This window comes from Lucilia cuprina, chromosome 4 (assembly GCF_022045245.1).
Source record: "Lucilia cuprina isolate Lc7/37 chromosome 4, ASM2204524v1, whole genome shotgun sequence".
NCBI classification, from domain to species: domain Eukaryota; kingdom Metazoa; phylum Arthropoda; class Insecta; order Diptera; family Calliphoridae; genus Lucilia; species Lucilia cuprina.
Genome location: NC_060952.1, coordinates 1138373 through 1164274, shown reverse-complemented (window position 1 = coordinate 1164274; position 25902 = coordinate 1138373). Strand labels below are relative to the sequence as shown.

The 25902-nt window shown below is 27.6% G+C and overlaps 2 protein-coding genes across 4 annotated transcripts; one reads left to right on the top strand and one right to left on the bottom strand.

Annotated features, from left to right (window-relative positions):
- Window positions 1-795: 795 nt before the first annotated feature.
- Window positions 796-23766, top strand: LOC111690892 (longitudinals lacking protein, isoforms H/M/V). Of its 3 annotated transcripts, none has more exons than XM_023453480.2 (3): window positions 796-1809; window positions 16657-17589; window positions 18915-20009. In XM_023453480.2, exons 1-3 carry the CDS (start codon window positions 1605-1607, stop codon window positions 19898-19900), a joined length of 2124 nt encoding a protein of 707 aa, XP_023309248.2. In that variant the 5' UTR covers window positions 796-1604; the 3' UTR covers window positions 19901-20009. The 3 variants fall into 3 exon arrangements, with proteins under 3 accessions (XP_023309248.2, XP_023309249.2, XP_046803687.1); XM_023453481.2 differs by lacking the exon at window positions 18915-20009 and adding an exon at window positions 21524-23766 and having other exon boundaries at window positions 801-1809; XM_046947731.1 differs by lacking the exon at window positions 796-1809 and adding an exon at window positions 9123-9504.
- LOC111690881 (26S proteasome non-ATPase regulatory subunit 6) lies at window positions 23762-25176 on the bottom strand. Its single transcript, XM_023453469.2, has one exon. It carries the CDS (start codon window positions 25040-25042, stop codon window positions 23873-23875), a length of 1170 nt encoding a protein of 389 aa, XP_023309237.1. The 5' UTR covers window positions 25043-25176; the 3' UTR covers window positions 23762-23872.
- Between the last annotated feature and the right edge of the window lie 726 nt (window positions 25177-25902).

Here is a 25902-nt window from a genome sequence, read left to right as displayed (position 1 = left end):
TAGTTTTTCTTATCACTTAAACTTAATGTTTATTATTTTTTTCAACACTTTTCATTTATTTAAAATCCCGAAAATAATTTATATTTTACAAACGAAAAAAAAAAAATATTTTTTATTCTTTGACATTTTATTTTAATTAAAATTGAAAAATGAAAAGCTGTACATTTTAGTATTGAAAATTAAAAAAAGTATTTTACATACTTTTTTTAATTCAACAAAAAAATAACAAAAAGACGTGTTTATAATACGTTTTGAGATAAAATATCTTTTCAAAACAATAAATAACTAATATTTTCATTCACTGCCATATAAAATTTCATTAATAACACACAAAGAATAACGTCCAAAAAAATAAATTTTTTATTTAGTACCTTTTGAATAACTGTGTTTATTTTTGTGATTCTACTAATACATTCTCACCAGTTAGGTCTTTGACAGGGGACTTGATCCTTGACAAATAGTTTCGCCTATATACTACTATATGTGTTGAGCGTTAACACTTTATGATAGCAACAAAACACAAATATTGTTTTATGTAAGTTTTTATTATTGTATATTTTTAATTTTATTTTTACAATTGTATGGCCTATTTCATAATTTTTATTTATATTTTATAAATATTTATAATATTATTATTTTATTTATTAGAACATATATTAAAAATTTTTAAATCTATTTTTGGTTTTCCTGATTATGAATATAAAGGCCCAAATAGACTACACAAGCGGCTTGACAAACATGCTTTTTTCATTCCCACACACACTACACAAACATTGCTCTTACAAACACCGATTTTTTCACGTTTTTGTGGACTTCCAATGATAGTATCCAATATTGTCAAAACGAATTAATATTTTATTTTTCAGATGCGTTACAACTCTGGCCTTTTAATAATATTTGAAACTTAGCAACCCTGCATTATTGTTTTTCTATTTATGTTTTAGTGTTGATTTTCTTCCAGTTATAGAATACGTTAATAGTCAGTAGTTGTGCTTAGGACCGAGAAGAATATTATTTATATTGAAGGCGCAAAAATATTATTACGCTTTTAAACATAAACAAATTATACTCATTCCTGAAACATTTGTGTGATACTGATTACTAAGGAAATAATATAAATCTACACACAACAAATTGTTAGCGATAAAATAATAAATCTACATACTATACTTTTTAGTGTTTTCAAGTAATAATGTGTTTTGAAAAAGTACATTGTTTAAAATTGTTTTGTTGTAAAAAAATTATAAATGTGTAAAATATCAATGTAAAAACATTTAAGAAAGAAAAATATGTAAACTATAAACAATTAAATTTAATTACCGTTATACTCACAAAAAATACATTTCTTCTACATCTCGTTTTTCTTGTTATGTTTCTGCTTTGTGCTATCTTTGTTTTTATCCAACAACCCCGGTATTTAGATACAATTTGTGTTTTACTTTAATATCGTATTCGTCAAATGTCAGAATAAAATATAAAAGATAGATGTTAATAAACAAAACAATAAAACAAAATACCAATAAAGAAAAAATCTAAGTACTTAAAAAAGTATAAAAAAATATATTTAAATTTTTAAACATTGTTATTTGCATAATTTTTTCATCATGGACGATGAGTTTAAATTATGCTGGAAAAATTTCCAGGACAACATTGCCAGTGGTTTTCAAAGTCTTTATGACCGTGGAGATTTAGTAGACGTAACATTGGCATGCGACGGAAAGTTGCTGCAAGCTCACAAAATAGTCTTGGCAATATGTAGTCCATATTTTCAAGAGATTTTTATTTCGAATCCATGTAAACATCCCATAAGTAAGTACCTAATGTTAATATAATAAAAATGTCGGAATGGTATTCACAATTTATCAAAGTTTATGTTTTATTAATATTGTTCAACATGTACCTATGTTGTGCGATTCATTTATGTTAATCTATTACGTACATTAGACCGACTCACAACATTATTAGTGCTTTTCATACAGAATAAGTCGGACTAACATACGTACATATGTATATAACGGCATATGCAATCTAAAAAGCCCCAAATTACAAGATATGTACATATTCCTGTTAAATTTTAAGCTCCTACGATTGAAATAAAAAAAAATTGTAAAATATAATTTCATTTAATTATTCATAATTTCAGAAACGTCACAAGTCATAATTATGAATAAAATTTTAAAAAATTGGTGGTCACAATCCGCATATAACTTGACAACTAAGAAGTTAATAATCCAATAATTCGCGAGAGACTAATATGAGAATTATGCCCAAATTTAGATGAATTTTAACAAATAGAATACATATTTTAAAATATCAAATTTATTCAAACAAAAAATAAAAATTAGACAAAAATTTTAATTACATGCTGATATTTACGATGATAAGGTTTAATTGCAAGATTGCAATGATTTTTGAAAAAGTGCCGTTAGATTAAACGCACGGAAGTAACAGCATCTGATGACAAAGATACAAATATAATGTAATTACATTAATAAACAATTTTTTACTATGGCATTTTTATGAAACTATATTTGGTATTAGTACATTTTCAGGAACAAAAAAATGTCAATTCTGATAAATTATTCTTTCAAAAAAATTTTGTAATATTAGTACCGTTTTTTATTCTTAATTAAACCATGAAACCCCTTTAAACCACAGAACGATTTGTTGGCCAATAAAACAAAAGCATATCCTTTTTAATTACGGTATTCGAAATTAAAAATGCAAAATATATTTGTATGTGTGTAAAAAATGAAATAAAATATTTGACAACGTATGAATGCAAATTTCCACCTTGTCCAATGATATCTATTGGACGTTTCTCATTGAATAATAAGCTTTAAACTTTTAATATTATAATAAACATAATAAATAATTCAAAAACAAGAAAATATATTTTTAATTTAAATGCATAAAACTATATAATTAGTAGTATGTATTTTCATATTGAACAATGTCTAGATATATAGAACACCCTGCTATCAATATGACCTATTATTATTGCAATATGTTAAAATAATTGTAAAATAATAAGAATTTGTACTTTGGGAATAGAAATAGCGTAGCCGTCTGTTATAAAAGGATAATAGATTATTCGACATTTTCCAAAACCCGATTTTCGAATAGTTAAATTAAAAAAAAAACGAGGGCTAAATTAAGTAGTCTGATTTATATCATTTCTTTAATTTATAACAAATGGAGAAAAAAGTTTGACACTTTAAGGGATTTTTTTGCGAAATTAGTAAATGAATTATGTCCATTTAATATCTGAGGTCTTCTAAAAAGTGGTTTTAATATACACACGGACAAACAGAACTTCTGACAAAAATTTAAAAATAAACTTTACCAATCAAGGTCCGCAGTTTTAAGAAATATATTAACTTGTTGGTGGTTTTCATAAAAATTGTAGTTTTATATTGAAATTAAAAAGATTAACCCCCATTACAACATGCCGATATAACTGAAGGTAGGATTTTATAATGACGATAATTTATTATACATAGTTATTATAAGGAAACTGAAAGATCTTCTTATGGTTTATCGATATCCATTAACTAAAATAGAGAAAAAAGTTATTTGCATTATAAAATTCTACCATTAGTTATTGTCAAGTTATAATAACGGGTCTATTTTCCAAAGTTGCCCGTTTAATTCAATCAATTCTATTTTATGACGGATTATAGCTTAGTTTGTTTAAATATTATAGAGTCTTCATACTAACATATAAATAATTAATATCTTTTTTTATATAAAGGTAATTTAAACCCATTTTGCCTTTAAAATCCTCAAAAATGTAAATAAATCTCCTTTGTTGTAATATATATTTGTTGTAATATCTATATTTTAAGATAAGATCTGATTGTACATGTTAGTTCTAGTTTAGAAAAAATGTAAATAAAGGTTGACTTTTTAAATAGAAAAAAAATAAATATCTTATTCATAATATTAATCCATGATACAACCATATTATTGTTATATTATGATATTAATCATAAAATATAGTTCATATTTTATATAATATTATACCGTCCGACACTCAAAATTAAACAAAAATCATATATTATAAGACTAAAACTTGGGAAAGGACTTCAAAGTTTTAAAAAGTACGTTTTTCAAAAAAATATTTTAATATATTTTTTCTGATCAAGATAAGCTGAAATTGATGTCGAGGAAATTAAAAAAATTGGAAAATGGTTTGTACAATTTTTATTCTGTAAAAATGTCGTTTTTAAAAGTGTTTGGCATTTTAGATGACGATTTATTATATATATATACATACATATGTATGTATATAAAACTAGAACAACCTTGAGAGCTTAGCTTCCCAATCAAAATACAAATGAAAAGGTTCCAAAATGTCTCCCTTATTGAATATATTCACTAAGCATTGTGATTGTTTAGTTTCTACTTTCTATACATATTCAAAAAAGTATAATTTGAAAAATACCATTGATGAAATAGTGGAATAAATTCTACGTTTGTAGAAAGTTCTAATAAAAAGTACCGTTTTCCCCCATTTCGTCTAGGAATACACTTTTTCGAAAATTATGTTTACAAAATATTCTGTGTTTAAATCTATAATTACAGATATGTGCTTTCAAAAAGTACCAAACAATTTACCCAAATTTGATTAGTAGCCGAATGGGGACCCAATTATAATTTGTATGTGTATTCAACGTTTGCCTAGATCTACAGTTATTTTGTGGAAACAGGTTGTTTTTTCTCACATGGAAAAAATTCGATTACTTTCTGTTAGAAACAATTCAGTCATGTCTTCAAGAACTCTTGCCTGCACTCTTCAGTGCAGTCAACAGTCCTACTATTACTAAACTTTCATGTGTCTTATGCCCTAATCAGTCTCACTAACACTTCAGATACTAAAAATCTTTCAGTATCTGAAAGAATTTTTACTGTGAATGATTATAACTGCTGTACTAATTGCCTTTCGAGGACACATGAAGTTATATTGTACAATAATAACTGTTTTATTTGCAATAACCGACATCATTCCATGCTGCAGCATAGTTGAAAGACCTCTTCTTTCTACTGAACCAGTGAGGTTTTACGACCCACTAAGTCCCACACTCAGGTCCTTGCTATTCTTTCATTTATGAACGCTTACAAAAAATATTAAAACTTCCCACTCATTGGAGTTACAAAATTTTGTCCTTTGGACATTAGTTCAGATATAGATTCTTCAATAAAACTATCAACTAACGCATTTGTTTTACCAGAAATAACAGGAAATTTGCCTTCGACTTCTGTAAGTATTGAAAATTATTGTCAAATCTTGTGTTTGGCAGATTCTAAGTTTTTTACTAGTAGGCCTGTAGATATTCTTATCGGAGCGGATTTATATCCGCAGATTATTTTACCGGAAATACAACTATACGTATTAGGCACAGAAAACTGTATTTGGTTGAATACTAACAGGTCCAGCTAATCCTAGGAACTTTGAAAAATATATCGACTTACTTATATCGACTTAATAATCCACCTGCAGGACTTCGGTTCTGTGGGAAAAGTCGAGAGACTTCCCAAAGATCCACCTGCGGGACTTCAGATCTGTAGGGAAAGTCGAGAGACTTCTTAAAAATGTATATCGTTTAAAAATCGTCTGCAATTCCTAAGGTATTGAAAGGTGGCCAGCAAAGTTTAAGTTAAAATTAATTTAACTACCTTTTTAAAATACTATTTATAAAAACGTTAAAATCCTATTTTTGGTTTTATTTGGGAATCTTGTTTCCTTTAAGAAATACTGTAAAATTTAAAAAAATGTACATACATATGAATATAGTTTATTCTTTAACGAGGTCTACCTGTAGTTTTAATGCTATTGTTGGTGGTAGGTAACTGATAAAATTATTAGTTTTCTTGCAAATGTATAATAAAAGATTTTATTTATTTATGTCCACATTTTTATAACCTCAATACAATACTTGCTACTTTATTTAATTTTAAAGAGATTTTCCATAATAAAAACTGATATCAATGTTAAGAATGTTATTTGTAATGATATAGAATATAATATAATTACTAAAAATAATGTCAATTCCAGACTTTGCAAAATAATATAAATCAGGTGTAAGTTGTTATATTAATAAAGTATAAGTACGTACATAAGAACTTTTAATTTTTCAAAATATATGTGTTGTCATAGAATTCAATCATTGCTCAAAAATATCAAAAATATGCTTTGAAGTTCGCTATAAATAAGTTTTATTGTAATCAAAATCTATCTACTAAATTCTATAAGGATCGGTAATTAATTGACCCCACATATAAAGTCCCTTTTATAAAGTCAAAATTAGCAAAAAATAAGTTTTACAAAATCCGGAATACTGACCAAAATATAAGATTTGAACAGAGAAAACTAAAAATGTAACTCTCTTGTATAATTAAACCGATGGCTGCTGATGATAGTGCTCTATGTTACCTTTCTAAGAGTTTGTTTAAGTGGAAATAAATATAAAGATAATACGGGTAATAGATAGTTTTCCATTTAATAAAACTTTAGCATATAATTTTATTATAAAATATATTTGGCTTAAATATTATCATAAAATACGAAACTATAACAATGACGGAAAGTTTTTATTATAAATATTTATAGATCATATCACGGAATGAATGTTATTATTTATAATTTTGGCATATTTTTCTTACTATAGTTCAGTTATAGTTATTAAAACTTCAACTTTTCCTTATGAATTTATTTTCTTTATACTGTTTTTGTAAGTCCAAAATAATTTTAAAGTGTGATAAAATGTTTTTAAAGTCAGAAGTATTTGTGTGATAACTACTACAAATGTTTGATTCTACATTCTATCCTCATACGAAGAAAAAAATAAGAAATTAACACGTAGGTTTGTGTATATATTTCTAAAAACTCACAATATTATTTAGTATGGACTATGGAATGGATATCATATCATATTTACTCATATTGAACCACTTTATCTGATCGAAATACAATAAAATGTTTTTATCTTTTCAAGTGTAGTAGCTGGCAAAGGTGTTATTTGTTAGAGCTACTTGCGTTACCAATTTTTGTGTTTTTATTATTTTAAGATAAAGAATAATAAGGCTAATAAATAATAATATTTAGTGAAAAGTACAATACTATTAACGAAAAAAAAACACATTCAATCTATATTGTGATATTTCGTAACAATACAAAATATTAATTTTTTGTTGTTTAATTTTATCTTTCTATCGCTAATAAGAATTAAATTTATAGCTTCTTCAATTTTTGTATCATTAGAAGGGCGATTTATAATATTCAATAAACATGTGCATGTTTTTCCTTAAAAGGCAGTTAAAAGAATGTTTGATTATTCGATTTACAATGAAGTCAGGGCAACCATAAATTTGTAGTATTAACTTTTTTATGTAAATTATAAACTTGTGTATTAACAAATTATCCGTTTCAAATGAATTTGGCATTGTACAATTTCTACGAAATATTAAGAAAATTTAATTGGCATATTGCACACAAGTAATTTTTTTAGCGTCATGAAATAACTCCTCAAATTTGTGGACTTATTTCATTACGAAATAACTCCCCAATTTTAAAAAGAAATATCCTCCGATTTATTTGATTTATGAATTTGAAGGATTTATTTAATAATGAAATAACTTCCCATTTCAAATGTGAAAAATACGCCAAAAGCTAATTGTTGTCGTTGTTGTTGTAGCAGCGACACGTGTAAAGTCGTTGAACTTCTAGCCCTCCCGGTGCGAAGTACCGATTGTCTTGGGAGTTATTTCATGACGGCAGTTTAAGGCACAACTATACTGTACATAAGCTAGCTTAGGGTAATGTTAAAACCGAACGAAAAGTCTGTCTACTGCTTAATAAAATCCGAATAAAATTACGTGGCTATAATATACTTACGTGCATTCAAAACAAATTAACTCCATTTGCAAATTTATGTGCCACACGTAATAAAAAATCATATTTTGATAATATTTTATGGAAATAAATTAATCTTCTTGTCCCTTTTATTATACCCTACACCACTATAGTGGGGAGGGTATAATACGTTTGTGCTGATGTTTGTAACACAAAAAAATATTGGTCCAATACCCACCTTAAAGTATACATGGACCAAGCATGTTTTTTGGCACAGGGACGAAGCCTATTGAAAATGGTTGAAATCGGTACATTATTTCACCTAGCCCCTCTACAACCGTACCTCTCGATTTTGACTTTTTATGCCATAATTACGTCAAATATTCTATTATCTCTCTAAAAATTGGCACAAATAAGTTTTATATAAGTATAAATGACTGCAGATGATCGGCCCTTATTTGACCCTAGCCCCCATACAAATCCTCCTTGAAAAATTCAACATAAAAGTTTCTTTATGAAAAATACAAATTTTAAAAATATACTCATTTTTTTCTTTATTTTCTTTGTGCACAGTCAATTAATAACTGGTTCCGAACGGAATGTGATCTTTCTTTGCACAAAAAATAAAATTTGACGAAACGTTAACTACATTATAGTTCGTCATATAGGTTTTATATGTATTCGCACAGTTGCATAAGCTGACTTAAGCTAGTTATACTTAAACTTCCCAAAAGTAAAACGAAGTACTTCCAAAAGAATAACATTTATTACCACTTCAAAAGGAGCACTAAGTAAATTTGTTTATCTGTTGTTGTTGTAACAGTTCGACTGTCGCCAATAGCTCTTTCTTGTGAAAAAAACTTTCGGTTAATACAGCTGTCGCTGACAATCTTTGTCTGAGTATGACTCGGGTCGCTCCGGAGCGAAGATCCAATTGTTGTGGGAACGATTTTGTCAACTGCGTAAGCTCACTATCGGCAATTGATTGTAAGACAACGGATGTGTATAAAATTTATATAACGACTTCAACACTACATAGAGTTGTCGAAAGTATGTATATACTTGACAATGGTTGTTATTAACAAATTTGGTGCCAATTTGGTACCAGGCTTATATATTTTTTCCCACTGAGTAACTTCATTAATATTATAATTAACTAGAAGGAGAAAAGATACATTTCAAGAACAAAACTGAGGCTCAAGGGACTTGACCCGCTTTTTAAATTATTTGGATTTAAATCCTAAAATAATTGACAATATAATTTTGAATCAGAATAGTCGCTTTGGTCTCCATTCGGAACAGTGTATTCTATGGCAATGACAAAGTGTATATTGTATTCTCTCTAGTTCCTGCTCTTCCTCGCTCAGCGGTATAGTGTTGATCCTTTTACTAATATAAGCTCTCTTTTAAAAATATTACCACACACATTGTAGTACTTAGCCTTAATGTAAATATCATCATAATAATTTATTGAGCATTTCTATTTTCAACCACAAGGCAAGAATACACTGTATAACTAAAAAAATTTGTTCCGTTGCCTTTTAGGTCGCTAAGTACTCAGTTTGGAAAATATTGCTTTCGCCTGGAGTTTGAAGAACCCATTTATATGTGTAATCAATGCAGGGACATATCGATATCCAAAGATTGAAGTGAGCTTATATTATTTATATTTAGTTGAAATATTTAAAATTTTATTGATACATACTTTTTTACAGTTCACTGTAGATTTACGATATTGTTTATCAGGTGGTTTATTATATGTACGTACATTTGTTTTATAGATAACACTTACGATTGTCAAAAATCGCTTTCGTTTATAAATAAGAACTATTTCGATTCGATAAACATTTATCATAGCCGTAATATAATACTTTTTAAGAAATATAACTTGTTTCCAATTGGCCAAACAAAAAATATTGAGGCGTGTTTTAAATCAAAAACCTTTTTATGTTCATAATAAAATCATGAAACCTTATACAACGTTTTAATTTTAGTAATGCCGATACATATTTTGATTTAAAATTTATTTTACATATTTAAACTACGAGTACGAGACCATACATGCATAATTATTATTAGTTGTATAATTCTATATGATTTTATTTATAATTTTTAATAACAAATTAAAGTGTATAGCAGCACATATTTGCTCCAATTTTATTTTTGTGTATCATATACATTTATGTACTTTACTCGCATTTACTACAGATAATAATATGAACATTCGAGACACTAACAGTGATAATCGAAGATGAGCTATGATGAGGATTTATCACGATTTCAATGAACTTTAGACAGAGTTTATCTTGAAATAACCAAGAAAATAAATAAAAAATGTATATAGCGTAGAAAAGCGTTTTATTATTTTTTTTTTCAGGAAAAAATATTAATGGGTTCTGTGAAAAAATATCAAAATATGATGATAATATGAACCAAAATATAATTAAATAATAATTTACGACATTTATAACTAACTATTAGTTGATAATGTAAATCAACATTATCTAAAATTATCACAAACTCTTAAATCGAAAACTAATACATTAAAATGCTTAAAACACACATATGTATGTATGTATGTATGTATGTATGTATGTATGTATGTATGTATGTATGTATGTATGTATGTATATATATATGTATGTATGTATGTATGTATGTATGTATGTATGTATGTATGTATGTATGTATGTACATACAAACTAAAGATAGAAATATTATAAAAAGTTTACGCAGAGATAATATTTTGGTTGTCGAGTTAATTTACAAATCTATGTCATCATTGTTTCATTCGTATAGTTGATCGTTCGTTCATCTATTTGATAATTCGTATTCCCTTCCGTTTGTTTTTCAATTCTGTTTAATAAGTTCGTGTTGAAAATGTGATGTGATTGAGAACAAGAGATAATATTGTTTTTAAGTAGATGTTGATGCTGTTCAACTGCTGCTTGGTTGTCATTAAATTGTTTTTAAGATTTCATTTTTGTGTCTTATCGTAAATAATTTTATGTATTGATTTAGTATTTGTACTTGTTATTACTAAGCGATAACATCTTAGAGGAATAAGGCTGACCTCTTTTTTTTAATAACGTCAGCCACATTATCATAATTATTTAAATATAAAAAAACACACAAAACACAAATGCATGAAATATCATCAATATATCAGATTTAAATGAATAATTGTAAAGTAAAGTGTTGAGAAATACATTTTGTTTCTTCTGTTAAAGGTTTGAAGAAATCCAATATCCTTATATTTTCGTTATGCGTATTATTTATTTTTCCCCAATAAATTTTAATTTATTTTATGATGATTCCAAAAATATTTTGAACCTGGTGATAACCCTTATAAAAAACAATATTTTTTAGTTTATAGAAATAAACTAACAACATCACAGAGATGGGGGTAGTGCACTATTTTTTTTAATTAAATCAATATTTCACTAGCACTAAATATTATTTCAAAAAATATATTTTTAGTTTAGTTTAGTTTATTCATTCTTATACAGAATCCTAGCCAAAGGCCATAATCGGATCCAATAACACTACTTAATTAGACAACATTCAATTTTAATAAAATAACAATAATAATAAAAGTAAATAAATAAAGAATATAAATTAAAGTTAAAAAAATGTAAAAAAAATAATTATAATAATAATATAGGACATTTTAGCATATAATGAGATGAGCTGAATGAAGTATATGTAAATTTTATATTTAATGGTGTATATAAATAAAATCTAACAAGCAGTCTTTTTTAAAGCAAAAAAAAAAAAAAAAAAATACTAAATTTAAAGTTAATACAAATAGAAATCAACAAGCATATGGACAAGGTATCATTTAAACAAGTTATTCAACGCATATATATCAATAATTATAGAGTTTTAAGTATTTGAAAACAATTACCAACAAAAAAAATTTAAATCACTCAGTTAAATATCATTAACAAATTACTCCTTATTAACAAATCATTTCAACATTAAAAAAAAAAAAAAAAAAATTACAATAAATTAAATGCTCATTTCCTTTTTTTTTCAAAAACTAACAACAAAAAAAACTAATTTAAGACTTATATAGTTTTCTTCATTATTTTAATAACACTAGATTAAAAAATAAGAAAACAATAAGAAAACAAACAAAGACACAATTCACAATCTCCAACTCTGACTTTTCACAACATTAAGCATACATATACAAATATTAAAAGAAAATGTCAAAAAAGAGAAGAAGAAGAAAATTCCCTCCTTTTTTTTTTCCCTAGCAATCTAACGTTCCGCCATTTTCAAAAATTTCATTAGTTAATAAAAAAAACTTTTAATTAATTGTAAATGTTTGCCAAATATAAGAAAAGTGTTTCAAGTTATTTGTTTTAAGTGCCTTTTTTGCATAAAAATATACATAACATAAATGTTAAAAGTGATAAAATTAAATCACAATTGAAAAACATATTTAATTCATATTTGGGATTAATGAAGAACATATACGTATAAAATATGTATAAAATACAAAAATACAAAAAAAAAAACGTGAATACAAAAAAAAAAAAAGTTACTACCAGGAACAATTATTTACACAAAAGACTGTTTAAGCTTTTTTTTATAAGTGCAAACGGAAAGATTGAATTCTCTTAATGAAATGGGCAACTTGTTAAAATCCCTAGATATTCTAACTAAAAACGAACGTTCTAAAATTGACGTTAACATAGGAATTTTTAACTGTTTATTTCTAATAGATCTACCAAATTCAAATAATTCAACCAAATATTGTGGATTTTTTAACTTATAAACTTTATAGAAATGTAATAAGCATCTAAATTTTATAAAATCTTCAAAAGTAAAACCTAAAAATTTTGAAACATAACATGAGACATGCTGGCTTAACTTAAGAGAATAAAGATATCTCATAACTCGATTGAATGCCAATCGAACTCTCTTAATTATATAGCCTAACGTTCCAGAGTAAACTTCCAACCCATATAAGAATATTGGCATTATTAATCCATGAATAACACGTTCCTTAATATAAAACGGCAAAAGCAGATCTAAGCTATACAATTTACGAAGCATAAAATTAACCTTAGAAATTACGGAATTAACATGACTATCAAAAGTCAATTTCGTGTCAATAAATATACCAAGACATTTAATTTTGTCAACAAATTCAATAAAATTATTATTTAAAACAATAGTGAAGTTATTATTACCACTATCACCAAATAGCATCGCTTTAGTTTTGAAAGGATTAACAGAAAGACAATTATCAGACATCCAGTTACATAACAAATCAACAGTATGATCAATTGAGGCTTGTAAAACTTCAGGAAACATCGAATCACCTTTAAAAAGAAGCTGCACGTCATCAGCAAACGAAAAAAGCTGGCATATACTACTGGATACTTTATCATATAAATCATCAACAAACATAATAAAAAGCAAAGGCCCAAGTACAGATCCCTGCGGAACTCCACTATACACAGGAAGCAATCCCGAACTGCAACCACTACTAACAACATATTGTTTTCTACCCGCAAGATATGAAGCTATTAAATTGCAAGCAGACCTAGAAAATCCAAAATATCTATATAATTTATGAATTATTAGTGAATGATTCACCCTATCAAAAGCCTTGGTCAAATCTAAAGATAGCAAAACACAAGGACCCTTACTGGAAATGTTTTTTCTAATATTATCAGTCAGTCCAATGAGCAATGATGTAGCACTTCGATTACACCTGAAACCTGATTGACAATCGTGCAGAAATGCTTTATTATTTATATAATCAACAAGTTGTATTTTTATAAGATGCTCAACCATTTTTGATAATATTGGCAATATTGAAATTGGTCTCAAATCATCACTAATTTCACTAATTTTTATCAGCTTAGTGGTAGTGAAGCTTATATTTTTAGCATTAATATTTTTAGTGATAATTTTATTTTTTTAACTATAACTCAATTGAGTGGTAGTGTAGAAAAAAGCACTACACCCAAATAGTTAAATATTTGAACAGTCACTAACAAAAGGCTTCAATTGAATATATGTAGATACATACATATATATAATAAATAATTTTGACTTAAGAAACTTAATAAAAATATTTGAAAAAATGTAACCGGCCAAAAACGGCTGAAAGACTTTGGGGAAATTGATAGTTAGTAAAAACATTTTTAAAATAATTGGTTTATTAATATCTTTAATATTAGGACCTTTAACCTTTGTTCAAAAAGAAGGTATACAAATACGTGCTTTCCTTTTAAGCTCGGAGACCGATATTTTTAGCCTCAACAAATATCCACAAATATGGCAAATGTTTTTAAAATTTAACACGACTTTGCCTTCTTCTGCTCCAGTAGAACGTTTACTTTCTTTTAGCGGAATGGTGGACTCTCTTCGGAGAAATAAATTAAGTTATTCCAATTTCGAAAAACTTGTTTTACTTACAGCCAATAATGGCTAATTTTTACTGTATTATGTTTTGTTTATTTCTGTTTTTATTGTAATTGTGTAATTTTTGTATTTAAATACCTTTTTTACAACTTTTTTCCTTAAATATAATAAACCTATTAACTTAAACTTTCAATTGAGTGAAACATTTCTCTGTTGAAAACAAAAATAGTGCAGGAATATTGAGTGAGGCTTATATTATTCAAATCATCACTAAACTTAAATAAAAGTAGTGAATAATTTTGAACTACCACTAATAATTAGTGATAGTTAAAAATTAGTGCACTACCCCCATCTCTGCAACATCAACACTATTTTACATTTTTAAATTAAAAAAAGGAAAATATAAAAATTATAATATGATATTTCAGAGCGCAGAATGGATCATTTTTGATCTGAATATGAGTAGAAACTATATTATAGTTTATATATGTATATTTATATAGTTTTTCATCTCAGGCATTATTTGTTGTGTGATATCAATAAAATAACAAAAAATAAAATAGAATATATGTAAATGGTAGGAAGAAATAACAAATCTGGGAATCATAATTTTGAGCATCTAGAATATATTTTTTTTTAATTTGCGATAAAAAATTATTTTTTTTTTATATTTAACTAGTACATAATTTTTGTTCAGTTAGTAACAAAATCTATGTATGTGTTAGTGACAAAAAGTATATGAACAATTTTTTTGTAAAATTTTAAGATTCTAGCTTCTTTTTCAAGATGAAAGTCCGCTTTTTTACTCTAAATTGAATATGAAAGTCCTTCGTGCAAAATTTAAAGAATCTAGTTCAATTAGTTTCCCGAATTTTTTTTTGTGTTTAATTCATATGGTTATGAATAACTATTATTTCTCAATTATTCGTGTTTAAAGTTATTCGAATTAAAATTTACAATATTTTTTTTATTCGAGTAGTCGACTAAATTTTAAAAAATATTCGATTATTTGAACGAAAAAACCTCCAAAATCTTAAGATACGGGTAAAAAAATTACTATAACGCAGATAACTGGCTTATCTACCTACCATATAACTTTCTCATCAGAAAATGACTTTAACGTACATAACTCGCTTGAAAATGTCTGTATATCAACTAAATCCTACATAAACAGGGTTTTTAGGAACTATCTGTTTCACTTATTGTAATCATTTAAAAGAACCACTTCTAAAACAGGAAGCATTATACTTTTTAAATTGCAAAATTTAAATTTTTATAAATTGCAGTAATAGATTTGGAAATTTTATATTCGCTCGATAAAAAAAAACAAAAAGTTTTCCTCGATTAATCCAACAATTTTTATTCGAATCACAACCCTAATATTTAGCAACCGTTACTTTTTTTGGTTGTATGTAACCAAAATATACATATTTAAATTATTTTTTAGTCCATATAAATATAAACGGAATTGCCTAATTAAAACATATTTTATTTGTAAAATTTAAAAAATATATAATCAAAACAATATTTTGGTTACGGTAATTGTTATTCTAACGACCAAAATATATATAATATATCTTATAATAATAATTAATTATACCACTTCTTTTAAATCCATTACTGTTAATTTTTAATCAGTCATTTTCGTCATATTTCTGATAACTATTAAATGCCTGGTTTAAATGGATATTAAAGTTCCATTGAATATTTATATTTATTGCCACGACTCCTGCTGTTAGCCAGCCCACTTTTAGTCCTAAATAATCATATTGACACTAAAGTGGCTCCGACAGAATTTGAGGGCTCTAATTGTTATATTTTCTGAGATATACTGATTTAATATTTTCCTAATATGGAAGTTGCCACTATAGCCATTCTGCCCGTTTTGTCTAAAAATATACTTATGGATGTCAAAGTAGTCTGTGCAAAATTGGAAGATAAACAATAAAATGTTTTAATTCTTAAATGGTACAAACTATGTGGACTTCAAAACACAAAATTTAAGTTTTTAATTCAAGGTTTCTTTTAAATTCATATTATATTTACAATTGTCTTCTTCATTTTTATAAAACATGCATTATTTTGATAACAAACAGTGACGTTTTCTGTGTTTTTTATGGCAACACTGCGAAGTTTAATGTTGTACTCAAAAACATTAAAGGGGATTAACTTTAGAATTAATTTATTTTTAGATTAACTAATCTGATTAATAATTGGCATTTGATCGCCAAATTAAAAATCCGCTCTTAGTGGCCTATACATAACACAGTGTTCAAATTTAGATAGTTTCAAACTAAATATTTTTTTATGTTCTATTTTATTTTGATTATTAAGTTATTGTTTTAATACCTTCTTATAGTTAAATTAAATGAATATATAATAAAAACCCATAACTTATTCTCTTTTAATTTCAGTTATTTTAAAAGATGTGTCGTATAATATAATGTGCGAACTCTTAGAATTTATGTATCAAGGTGTTGTGAATGTTAAACACACCGAATTGCAATCTTTTATGAAAATTGGGCAACTTTTACAAATTAAGGGACTTGCCACAAATTCCTCATCATCAGCAGCTTCAACGAGTTCAGAGAAGTCATCAAACAAGAATGAAAATAATGTAATGAATGATGAAACTTCTTTCACATCGAAACCACTATTGCCATCGGCGATTGAAACCGCAAGTACTGGAGAAAATTCAAATATTGGTGGTGAAAAGCCATCTGAGAGCAATAGCCATCCGAATACACCACACAGATCCCAATCACCAGTGTTGTCTCCAGCAGCATCACCCTTGAACAACAATTCTTTAAATTCAACCACAACAAATCAAGCTAACAAATCAACAGAATCAAATGTATCACTGCAACAACCCTCAAGTCATGGAAGCAGTAGTGCTTCTGGATTGAAACGGCATTCTGAATACAGTACTGATTCTTTGTCAATATATTCTCGCAATAAACATAGACGTTCTATAACTTCTACAGATCACAGTAGTGAAAACAATGAAGGACCCGATGGTGCCAGTGTTGCTGGTGGAATGGAACAAATGAATACAGAAGATTTCTTTTTACCACACATTTCTATGGTGGAATCACGGTACGAGTTAAATAACATAAAACGCGAAAACTCAGACCATCACCAAAACCCAGGTGTGTCATCCGCAGCAGCTGTTGCGGCAGCTTCCGCTTCTCTGCGCAATTCATTTAATTCAGCTGCATTTGGGTTAGACTATACTTTTTACAAGAACAACAACGCTTCTTCACAATCCGGTCAAGAATATCCAAATGATTTACATATGTCGAATGAGTATTCAAAGAGCTTTGCCAACCACATGGATATTCCACCAAGTAAGTTTGTGCATTAATAAATAAAAAACTGTTTAGTTTTCACTTCATTTTCTTTTTTTTTTTTAAATTTCTCTAATTATTAAATACGCATGCACATTATGTTTCAAATGCACGAAATCTTTTGTTATGGGTTTTATTTGTCATTTTTCATTATATACTCATTTCCATTATAACATTACTAAAATACATTGGAATCAAAACTTTAGTATTGGAGATATGATTTACTACACGCCTTTAAAAACAAAGAAAATATATTTAAAAAACATTTTTTCATGGTATGACTACTTCCTTTAATGTACATAAATGTTCATTAGGGATATGTATTATGTATATAAAACAATTGGGCATTTTAATTAATTTAAAATATTATTTTATAACAATTCCTTTTTATTTATGAAAACATTTTTTTTTTGGAAAATGTCTAATAATAGATTACCCTAATATTTAAGAAGCTGAATAAAAAGGAAAAAGTCTGTATTGTTCCATTTTTATTTTTCTTTAAAATATTTGTGTAAATTATGTATTTTTTAAAAGGCTATTAAAATTTGCTCGTCGTACATAAAATGTATATGTAACTTAAAAAATATCCAAATTTTTTAGAAAAAAGAAAAAATTTTAAATCAAACATAAAAAAAATATTTTTTGAAAAATCACAAAATTCTATTATTAAATTTTCTACATGTGTTTCTTAATAAATTTGTTCCAAAAATGTTTATTAAGAACATATGTGAAAATAAAATATTATGTAAAACAATTTAATGTTAAAAATTGTCCCTAATGAATGTACATTTTGCTTATTTAAGACACTAATAATAATATTAAATAAATATGTAGTAATATTATAAATTAACCATACACAAATATGTTTTTTACAAAAAAAATGAAGTAGTACATTCCAAAAAATCAGTTTTAAAAATAAATTATTTTGAGAGATAACTTAGACAAAGCAATAAAAAATTTGCAAGAACTTTGAAATTTTAGTGGTTATGAGTTATGGCGGTACTATAGAAGAGAACCAACCAATTTATTGTCGTGATTAAGTACCTTAAATTTTATTTTATTTTACACAACGAATTGCTTAATACCTCAGCACATAACAATTTCCCGTACAAAATTTCTTCTAGCCATTTTTATTTTCTCTACATTAATTAATTTTTATTTACTTACACAAAATAAGTTTAATATTGAAAACAGCATTATCTTTTCGTTTTGTAAATAACAAAAAATATTAAATAATTATTAAAGCGATTGAAACAATTAATATTTTCTAATGCTTATTCTTTGTGGATTTATCTTTACTATAAATAAATGATGTTACTGACCAGACTGTCCAAATGTAGTGATGCTAAGTTCTACATCTTTATTGCATGGAAACTGTGTATTTAATCGAAATAATACAGTGGCAACGCAGCAAGGTATGAAAACTTATTGGCTGTGCAAGGCGTATCGTATAAGCATGTGTCGAGCACGTTGTATAACCCACCAAGGCAAGATAATATCGGCCACTGGAGTTCATAACCATCCTCCTCATATGCGTGGAAATGGCAACAATACCGGATCTAATGGAGGAGGAGGAAGTTCGGCAAATATTGGTGTTAGCAATACTAACAATTCAGCACCTAGCTCCTCTCCCCAGTCCGGAAATACTTCAGGTGTTGGCTTGCCACCAAATACAAGTAGCTCGGGAGCACATGGTTTGCGATATTCGCAAAACAGTGGCCCCAATGCAAATATGAGTCAACCAACTTATCATGAGCATCATCATTCTGCAACATCACCATCGCAAGCGCCACCATTGCCACCAACGTTTGTTGCAAATCCACATATGCATTCCGGTAATACTAGTAATAGCAACGTTGGTCCTCCGCCACATTTATTTTTGCAATCGATGCCTAATCTTTTAGTACAGCATTATCCTACTAGCCAGGCAACACAGATAGCTCAACCTACATTTCCGCCACAACATCATAATGTTTTGCATAATTATGAAATGCCTTCAGCTATGCAATCTTCGCCCTCCAATGAACACCACAGAAATTCAAATTCATCATTCGATCCAAACAAGAAATCTTTGGATGCACTTAGCAAAGATAATTTAAACAACGAACAGATACATATACACAATGCTGGATCACTTTCTCCAAATGGAATGCATAACAGTAGTGTTAAAGGTGACCATGTTGAATCTCTTGCGCATAATAACGAAATTGTAAAGAAAATATCTTCGTTAGAACACCATCAAGTACAAGTGATAGATTCTATTACAATTTCTCCAGGAAGTGGACATAATTTTAAAATGGAATCTATGTAAAGATAAATGATAGATGCTATTCCCTACGGCAGGATAACGTAGATTTAATGATATGTACAGTTTTTATTAAATACATTTTAATAAATTAAACAAAGTTTATTACTGTGTATATAAAGTTAATTAAAATAAGTATTTATAAAAGAAAACATCTATAGACATCGTACTTTATTTTGTTTGGTTTATTATTTCCTTTTCTTTATTAAAATTTTTCACTTTTCAGAATTTTTTTAATAACTCTAAATTATCTCGTTACTATCAATATACAAATTAAGAAAATTTGTACACATAAGATAAAATTTTATGGACATAAAACTTTTTCTCGAAACATAACGTAAAATGTGTTTAACCAATTATTTTACATTATAAATCCATTTCGGGTTGTCATTAAAGTACTAACTTTGCTGCATTGGTTAGTTTTAGTTATTTAAAAATAAAATTATGATAATTTTCACTCTTGTTGGCTGTTGAACCTTAATTCATGTTGGTATGTGTATGTTCATACATACATACATATGTATGTACAATTTCGTGTCAAGTGACCCAAATTTAAAAAAAATATCCTCCGATCTGTATATGCAAAAAGTTGCACTCAACTTTGACCCCCACTAACTTCAGCAGTTCTTGCCCATATGTATACAGATATAAATCGTATTTTTACGTAACTATAATATTATATTAATATAATCAGGCCTGTCACACATTTCTATCGGAATGGTTTAAATTCTGTATTATTATTGTGTTCGATTTTGTTTTAACATCTCCAAATTTCGAATAAGGGTATTATTCCTAAACATGTATCGAAGGTTTACTGGACAAATTTTTGTATATAAAAGTGTGTTTAATAAATCTTTGATATATGCTTATGAATAAGACAGAAATAATGTACATAAAACATGCATTATTTATACGTTTTCTGGTGTTTTGTACGACAACGTTGCAAAGTTTAAGTTTGTGCTCAAAACATCATGGGGGATTGATATTGGATTAAATTAATCTTTAGATTACCTAATGTGATTATTAATTGGCGTTTAATTGTCAACTTAAAAATCCGCTTTATGTTTTATATTCAAAATTAGCGAAAACTTAAATTAAAAACATACATTTTTTATTTTGATGCGTTCATAATTTATACTTAACAAGAATTACAATATTTTAATATTTATTTTTTTAAAATTAAATTAAGTTTTAAATTAACTGAGTACTTAAAAATAACTTTCAAGGATTAATTTAAACTTCACCGAAAGATTGGCGTCTTATTTGCAAATCATAAGTTTCAAATACATAAATGGTAAGTACTTTAGTTTTATAATAATTAATTATTAATTAAATTTTATCTTATGATTAATAATATGTACATGTAATCGGAAAATAAAGAAGCATGTGATCAATTGACAGGTGCTATTTACATATGTATGTATAGTTGTAAGTATAATAAAAGGAAACATTTGTGATGTTAAAAAATGAAAAATTGGGCTAATAAATAATTTAAGTGTGCATGTTCATTATTTCAATACTGCGGTCATTATGAAGTTAGCATCAAATCCAATATCATCTGCATCATTTCTAGGAAATACATTTATAAAAATATAATTTTTAAACTTTAAATTTTTAAACTTTCTGCAGTTGGGCCCGGGGAACATTGGTTTCAGGGCAAATTAGAATTTATGCTGAGTCAACGTGGTAAGCCATTACTTGTACACGATGGTCATACGTTTGGCATACAATATGTGCGCAAAGATAAGAAATATTGGCAATGCAACTTGTCACGTAAGTTTAATTGTAAAGCACGCGTTACCACCACTGATACTGGAGAGATTATCGTTACAAATAACGAACATTGTCATACAGAAATACGTCAACATTTACGCAAGGACTATCAACGCAACAAGGTAATGATGAATGCCCTTATCAATCTCAGTACAAATCGTTTAGCGGTAGAAAATTTCCGGCGTCATAATAGCATTGCCAACAACTTGAGTAATCTACAATCTATAGTAGCTGCTGCAGCTTCAACACCATTAGCCCTACAGTCAAACATTAAGGGAACGAATTCCACTGCAGCAAATCTTCTAGATTTAGGAAAGCAGCCAACAATTAATATAGATACTGAAAATCATTTTAAACACACACAAACGCATCATTACGAACATCACATCCCCGACTCCATGAACAAGATTGAAGACGACGATTCTCACGATGAGCCTTTAGATTGTGGTATAAGGACATCATCGTACCAGAGTGAACGGGACAGCGTAAACGTTTTAAACGAAAACAGTAACAATCCAAATACACCTCAGCCAACAATATATCATGAGAATAAAAATGACTGGCAATGCAAAAATGAAGACATCTAATATCAAATATATGTACATACAGGCATATACATATGTATATATCTGTCTGTCATCACCTAAACCTAAAACAGGAAAATCTAAAATGAATTTTTATGTAATCAGAAAAAAAGATTAACGAGTCTTTAATAAGTGTTGTAGTATACATAGCCGAAAAATATCATTTGTTTTTTCGTTCATTTTTTAGTTTCCCGACATAATTGTCAAAGAGAAAACGAGTTTTAAAATTTAATGAAACTTTACGTGAGATGATTTATTACACCAAATAGAGTTAAATACTACAAAATTAGTCTTAAGTTAGAAGCAATGTGATTAAAAAAATATATTGACTTTTCATGGTTCATATTCGGTATAATCGACTAGTTAACGCATAAACTATTCTCATGATTTTATATCAAAATCATATTTTAAAGTGAAAGTATATTTACATTGCAACAATAATTTAATTATTACTTCATTTGATATAAATAATTATGTATAGGAGCTTAATATTGGATTGTACAATATAGGCCTACACTAGACACCAATAAAGCGACAATTTGATAAAAAAAATATCGTGATTTTCGCTTTTTTGTTGTATTATGCAGGTCTTTAATGTGCAACACTCATACAAAATTAATATTTTTAACGAATATATGAATAAGTTCTGTTTTATTTTTATTTACACAAGTAAGGCGCATTTGGTGCTTAAGTTAATTATAATAAAACCAAAAGTAATACGTATTTTTTTTTGCTTTTATGACAATTTTTAGTGAAATTCAATTTCACCACAATTTTTTTTTTTAAATTTGGTTTGTAAACACAGTTATATAAAAGTAATAATCAAAGTAATTACTTAGAATAAATTAAAGTAATAAAAAAAGAAAGAATGAACCTTTTTACTTTTGAATAAAGCTAGCATACATACAAATACTCTTTTATGATAAAAATATTTTAGTTGACCAAAAAACATTCCCAAAGATTTATTGATTTATTTAAGATTATTATGAATTTATACACTGCAAACGATTTTATTTACCAAAGATTTTAATTATAATATAAATTCTGAATATTATTTGTTAATTTACAATTTACTTCAAAATATACAGATTCACAATGTATAATAATTGTTTAACTTTAAGATATTTGACAGTTCTCATACAAAAATTGTCTTAACCGGAAGAATAACTATTAGTTAAAACATAACTGAAGGTGCTGCAAATGGAGATTAAAATAATGATCTGGTGGTGAAAGATTGATAATGAAAATATCAGTCTGAACGAAATTCTGTTATCATAATAATGTGTGTCAAACATTTACCTTTTACATACATAAAAATTACAAAAATAATTATCTATAATTTAAAACACCAGTGTAATTTTAACAAATTTGTATCATAGTGATTAACATTTTTTATACCTAAATTTATACTTTATAATATTTCCTATTTTATAAGTTTTTTACGAAATCTATTTAGTAAAATTGTTAGATAAATTACCATTGTTTTTATGAAATAAAAATACGAATTATATTTGGGACTAAATGATGTTTTATTTATTGGATAAAGTAATGAAATTAGCAGCCATGTTCATAATGAAAATTGACATGCTTAATTTTTTAAAATAAATACAGCTGTAGGTGATTAGATGTTTATAACACGACTTAATTTTTGAATACGATTTAGAAGAAGATCACCTTGCTTAATCGTGGCTTGATATTGCCAATTTTTATTATCGGGTCGATTTGTTTCAACAATGCCACCAACACGATCCACTTTTGCATGTAACCGTCCTGCGGCTATAAAACGTGAAAGTTCTTGATCAATATAGTCAACGTTAACGCCAAAAGCTTCAGCCATATATTGTAAGGTTAAAGAGCGATAAGATTCCAATAGCTGAGTATAAGCTAAAATACGCATCTCACGAACATAAAAACGGTAATGAGGATGTGCTAAATAATCATTCCGTAAAACGATTTCAACTTCGGCTAAGTGTTTGAAGAAATCGGCATATTGACAGTTGTATAAGGAGAACAAATAACGTTTTACATCCGGCAGACCATGTAGTACTTCTTGGATTTCTGCCCCTTTTATAACTTTATCGCGCAGTTCATTGCGTGGCAAAGCAATTAAGGCAACATAGACCGTGTAACGCACAAATGTTGGGTAATCCATTAGTTCGTAAGAGGTGAATGTACTAACCGTATCTAAGAAGAATGTTGCAGCAGCTTTAAAGTCACGAACAGCTACTGAATAAACGCCCTGATATACTTTCAACCGATTTCGTCTATCCCAGTCGCCTCCTTCTTCTATTAAATATTTTGCCTTTTCGATATTACGTGTTATCAAATCGTGGTCTAAATAAAAAAGACCCAAGCGAATTAAATGAAAAACAATGTCTAAACGATGACCCAATGATACAGTTTTTTCATAAGTTTTACGGAATGCTAACTCTGCTTCAGCTTTATCGCCAATGCGACATAAATATTCAGACTTTTTAAGATTAGCTTCCCTTACTTCCATCTCACCCAAGTTCTTTTCAGCATCTTCGATGGCTTCATCTAACTTTTCTAGATCTTTTCTATTTTGTTCCTTCATCCGTTCAAGCAAATCTTTATCAACTGCCCACTGGAGTTCACTGCATAGATATTCATAGAAAGGAGCCATATTGTCTAGCTTAACAGCATCCAAGAGCTTATTTTTTAAACCCACTTCATGTTTATGTTCAGACAATGTTAGCAAAAACTTGTACTGAGCCAGCTCCAAATTAGGATTTTTTTCCAATCCTTGTTCTTCCAAGTTCTCGGCAGGCATTGCGCTTTAAAATCTATTTTTTATATAAAACAATTGCCTCTAAAAGATTTTTCTTTTTCTATAAACAATATATTTTCGCAACAACAGATCCAAGACAGCAAAGTCATTTATACAATGAAGTTAGCTGCATGCGAAATGCCAGTCACCAGTGATGACAATATAGCTATTATCGACTATAACCCAGCGATTATGTTAGATTTAAAAATATCTCAAAATTTTACAGAAATTTTAGCGAGTTCATCCAAAATAGTTTGAAATTTTTTTAAATGGATTGATGGTTCGGGTATGATACTCATTAACCCTTTCGTAGTTTTGTCGAATATATTCGTCATTTCAATAGACTAAAGGGCCAAATAGACTACACAAGCGGCTTGACAAACTTACCAGTATTTTATGTTTGTGTAAGCCTATTGTGTAGTGTATGAGGGTGTTTCGTGTTTGCACAAATGCTTATAGTTTGCTTGATCAAAAAACAAAAAATTTTGATTTTTACACAAACATATTGAATTTTTGTCAATCCGTTTGAATTGTTTTTATATATATTTTTTTTACAAAATTCACATTTTAAAGGAAAATTTACATCAGTATCTTTGCAAGTCCACAAAAAACGTGAAAAATCGGTGATTGTTCAAGTAATGTTTGTGTAGTGTGTGTTGGAATGAAAAAAGTATGTTTGTTAAGCCGCTTGTGTAGTCTATTTGCGCCTTAAGTTTTTAAGTATTTTTTTGAGTTTAATATTAACCTTTAGTTTCCGGTCCAGACTAGGAAACTTTTTTTGGGAAACTTTTGATTTTGCGTGAGAGAGAAAGAATATCATTCATCTCTCTCGCGGTACGGAGTTTCTCGTACTCGGAAACTTG

Excerpts from the sequence above, each read along its gene's own strand:
- LOC111690881 (XM_023453469.2), bottom strand. The coding sequence starts at position 25,042 with ATGCCTGCCGAGAACTTGGAAGAACAAGGATTGGAAAAAAATCCTAAT.
- LOC111690892 (XM_023453480.2), top strand. The coding sequence starts at position 1,605 with ATGGACGATGAGTTTAAATTATGCTGGAAAAATTTCCAGGACAACATT. Across the intron at positions 1,810-16,656 it reads TCCATGTAAACATCCCATAA|TTATTTTAAAAGATGTGTCG; the intron begins GTAAGTACCTAA and ends TTTTAATTTCAG. Across the intron at positions 17,590-18,914 it reads CCACATGGATATTCCACCAA|ACTGTCCAAATGTAGTGATG; the intron begins GTAAGTTTGTGC and ends GTTACTGACCAG.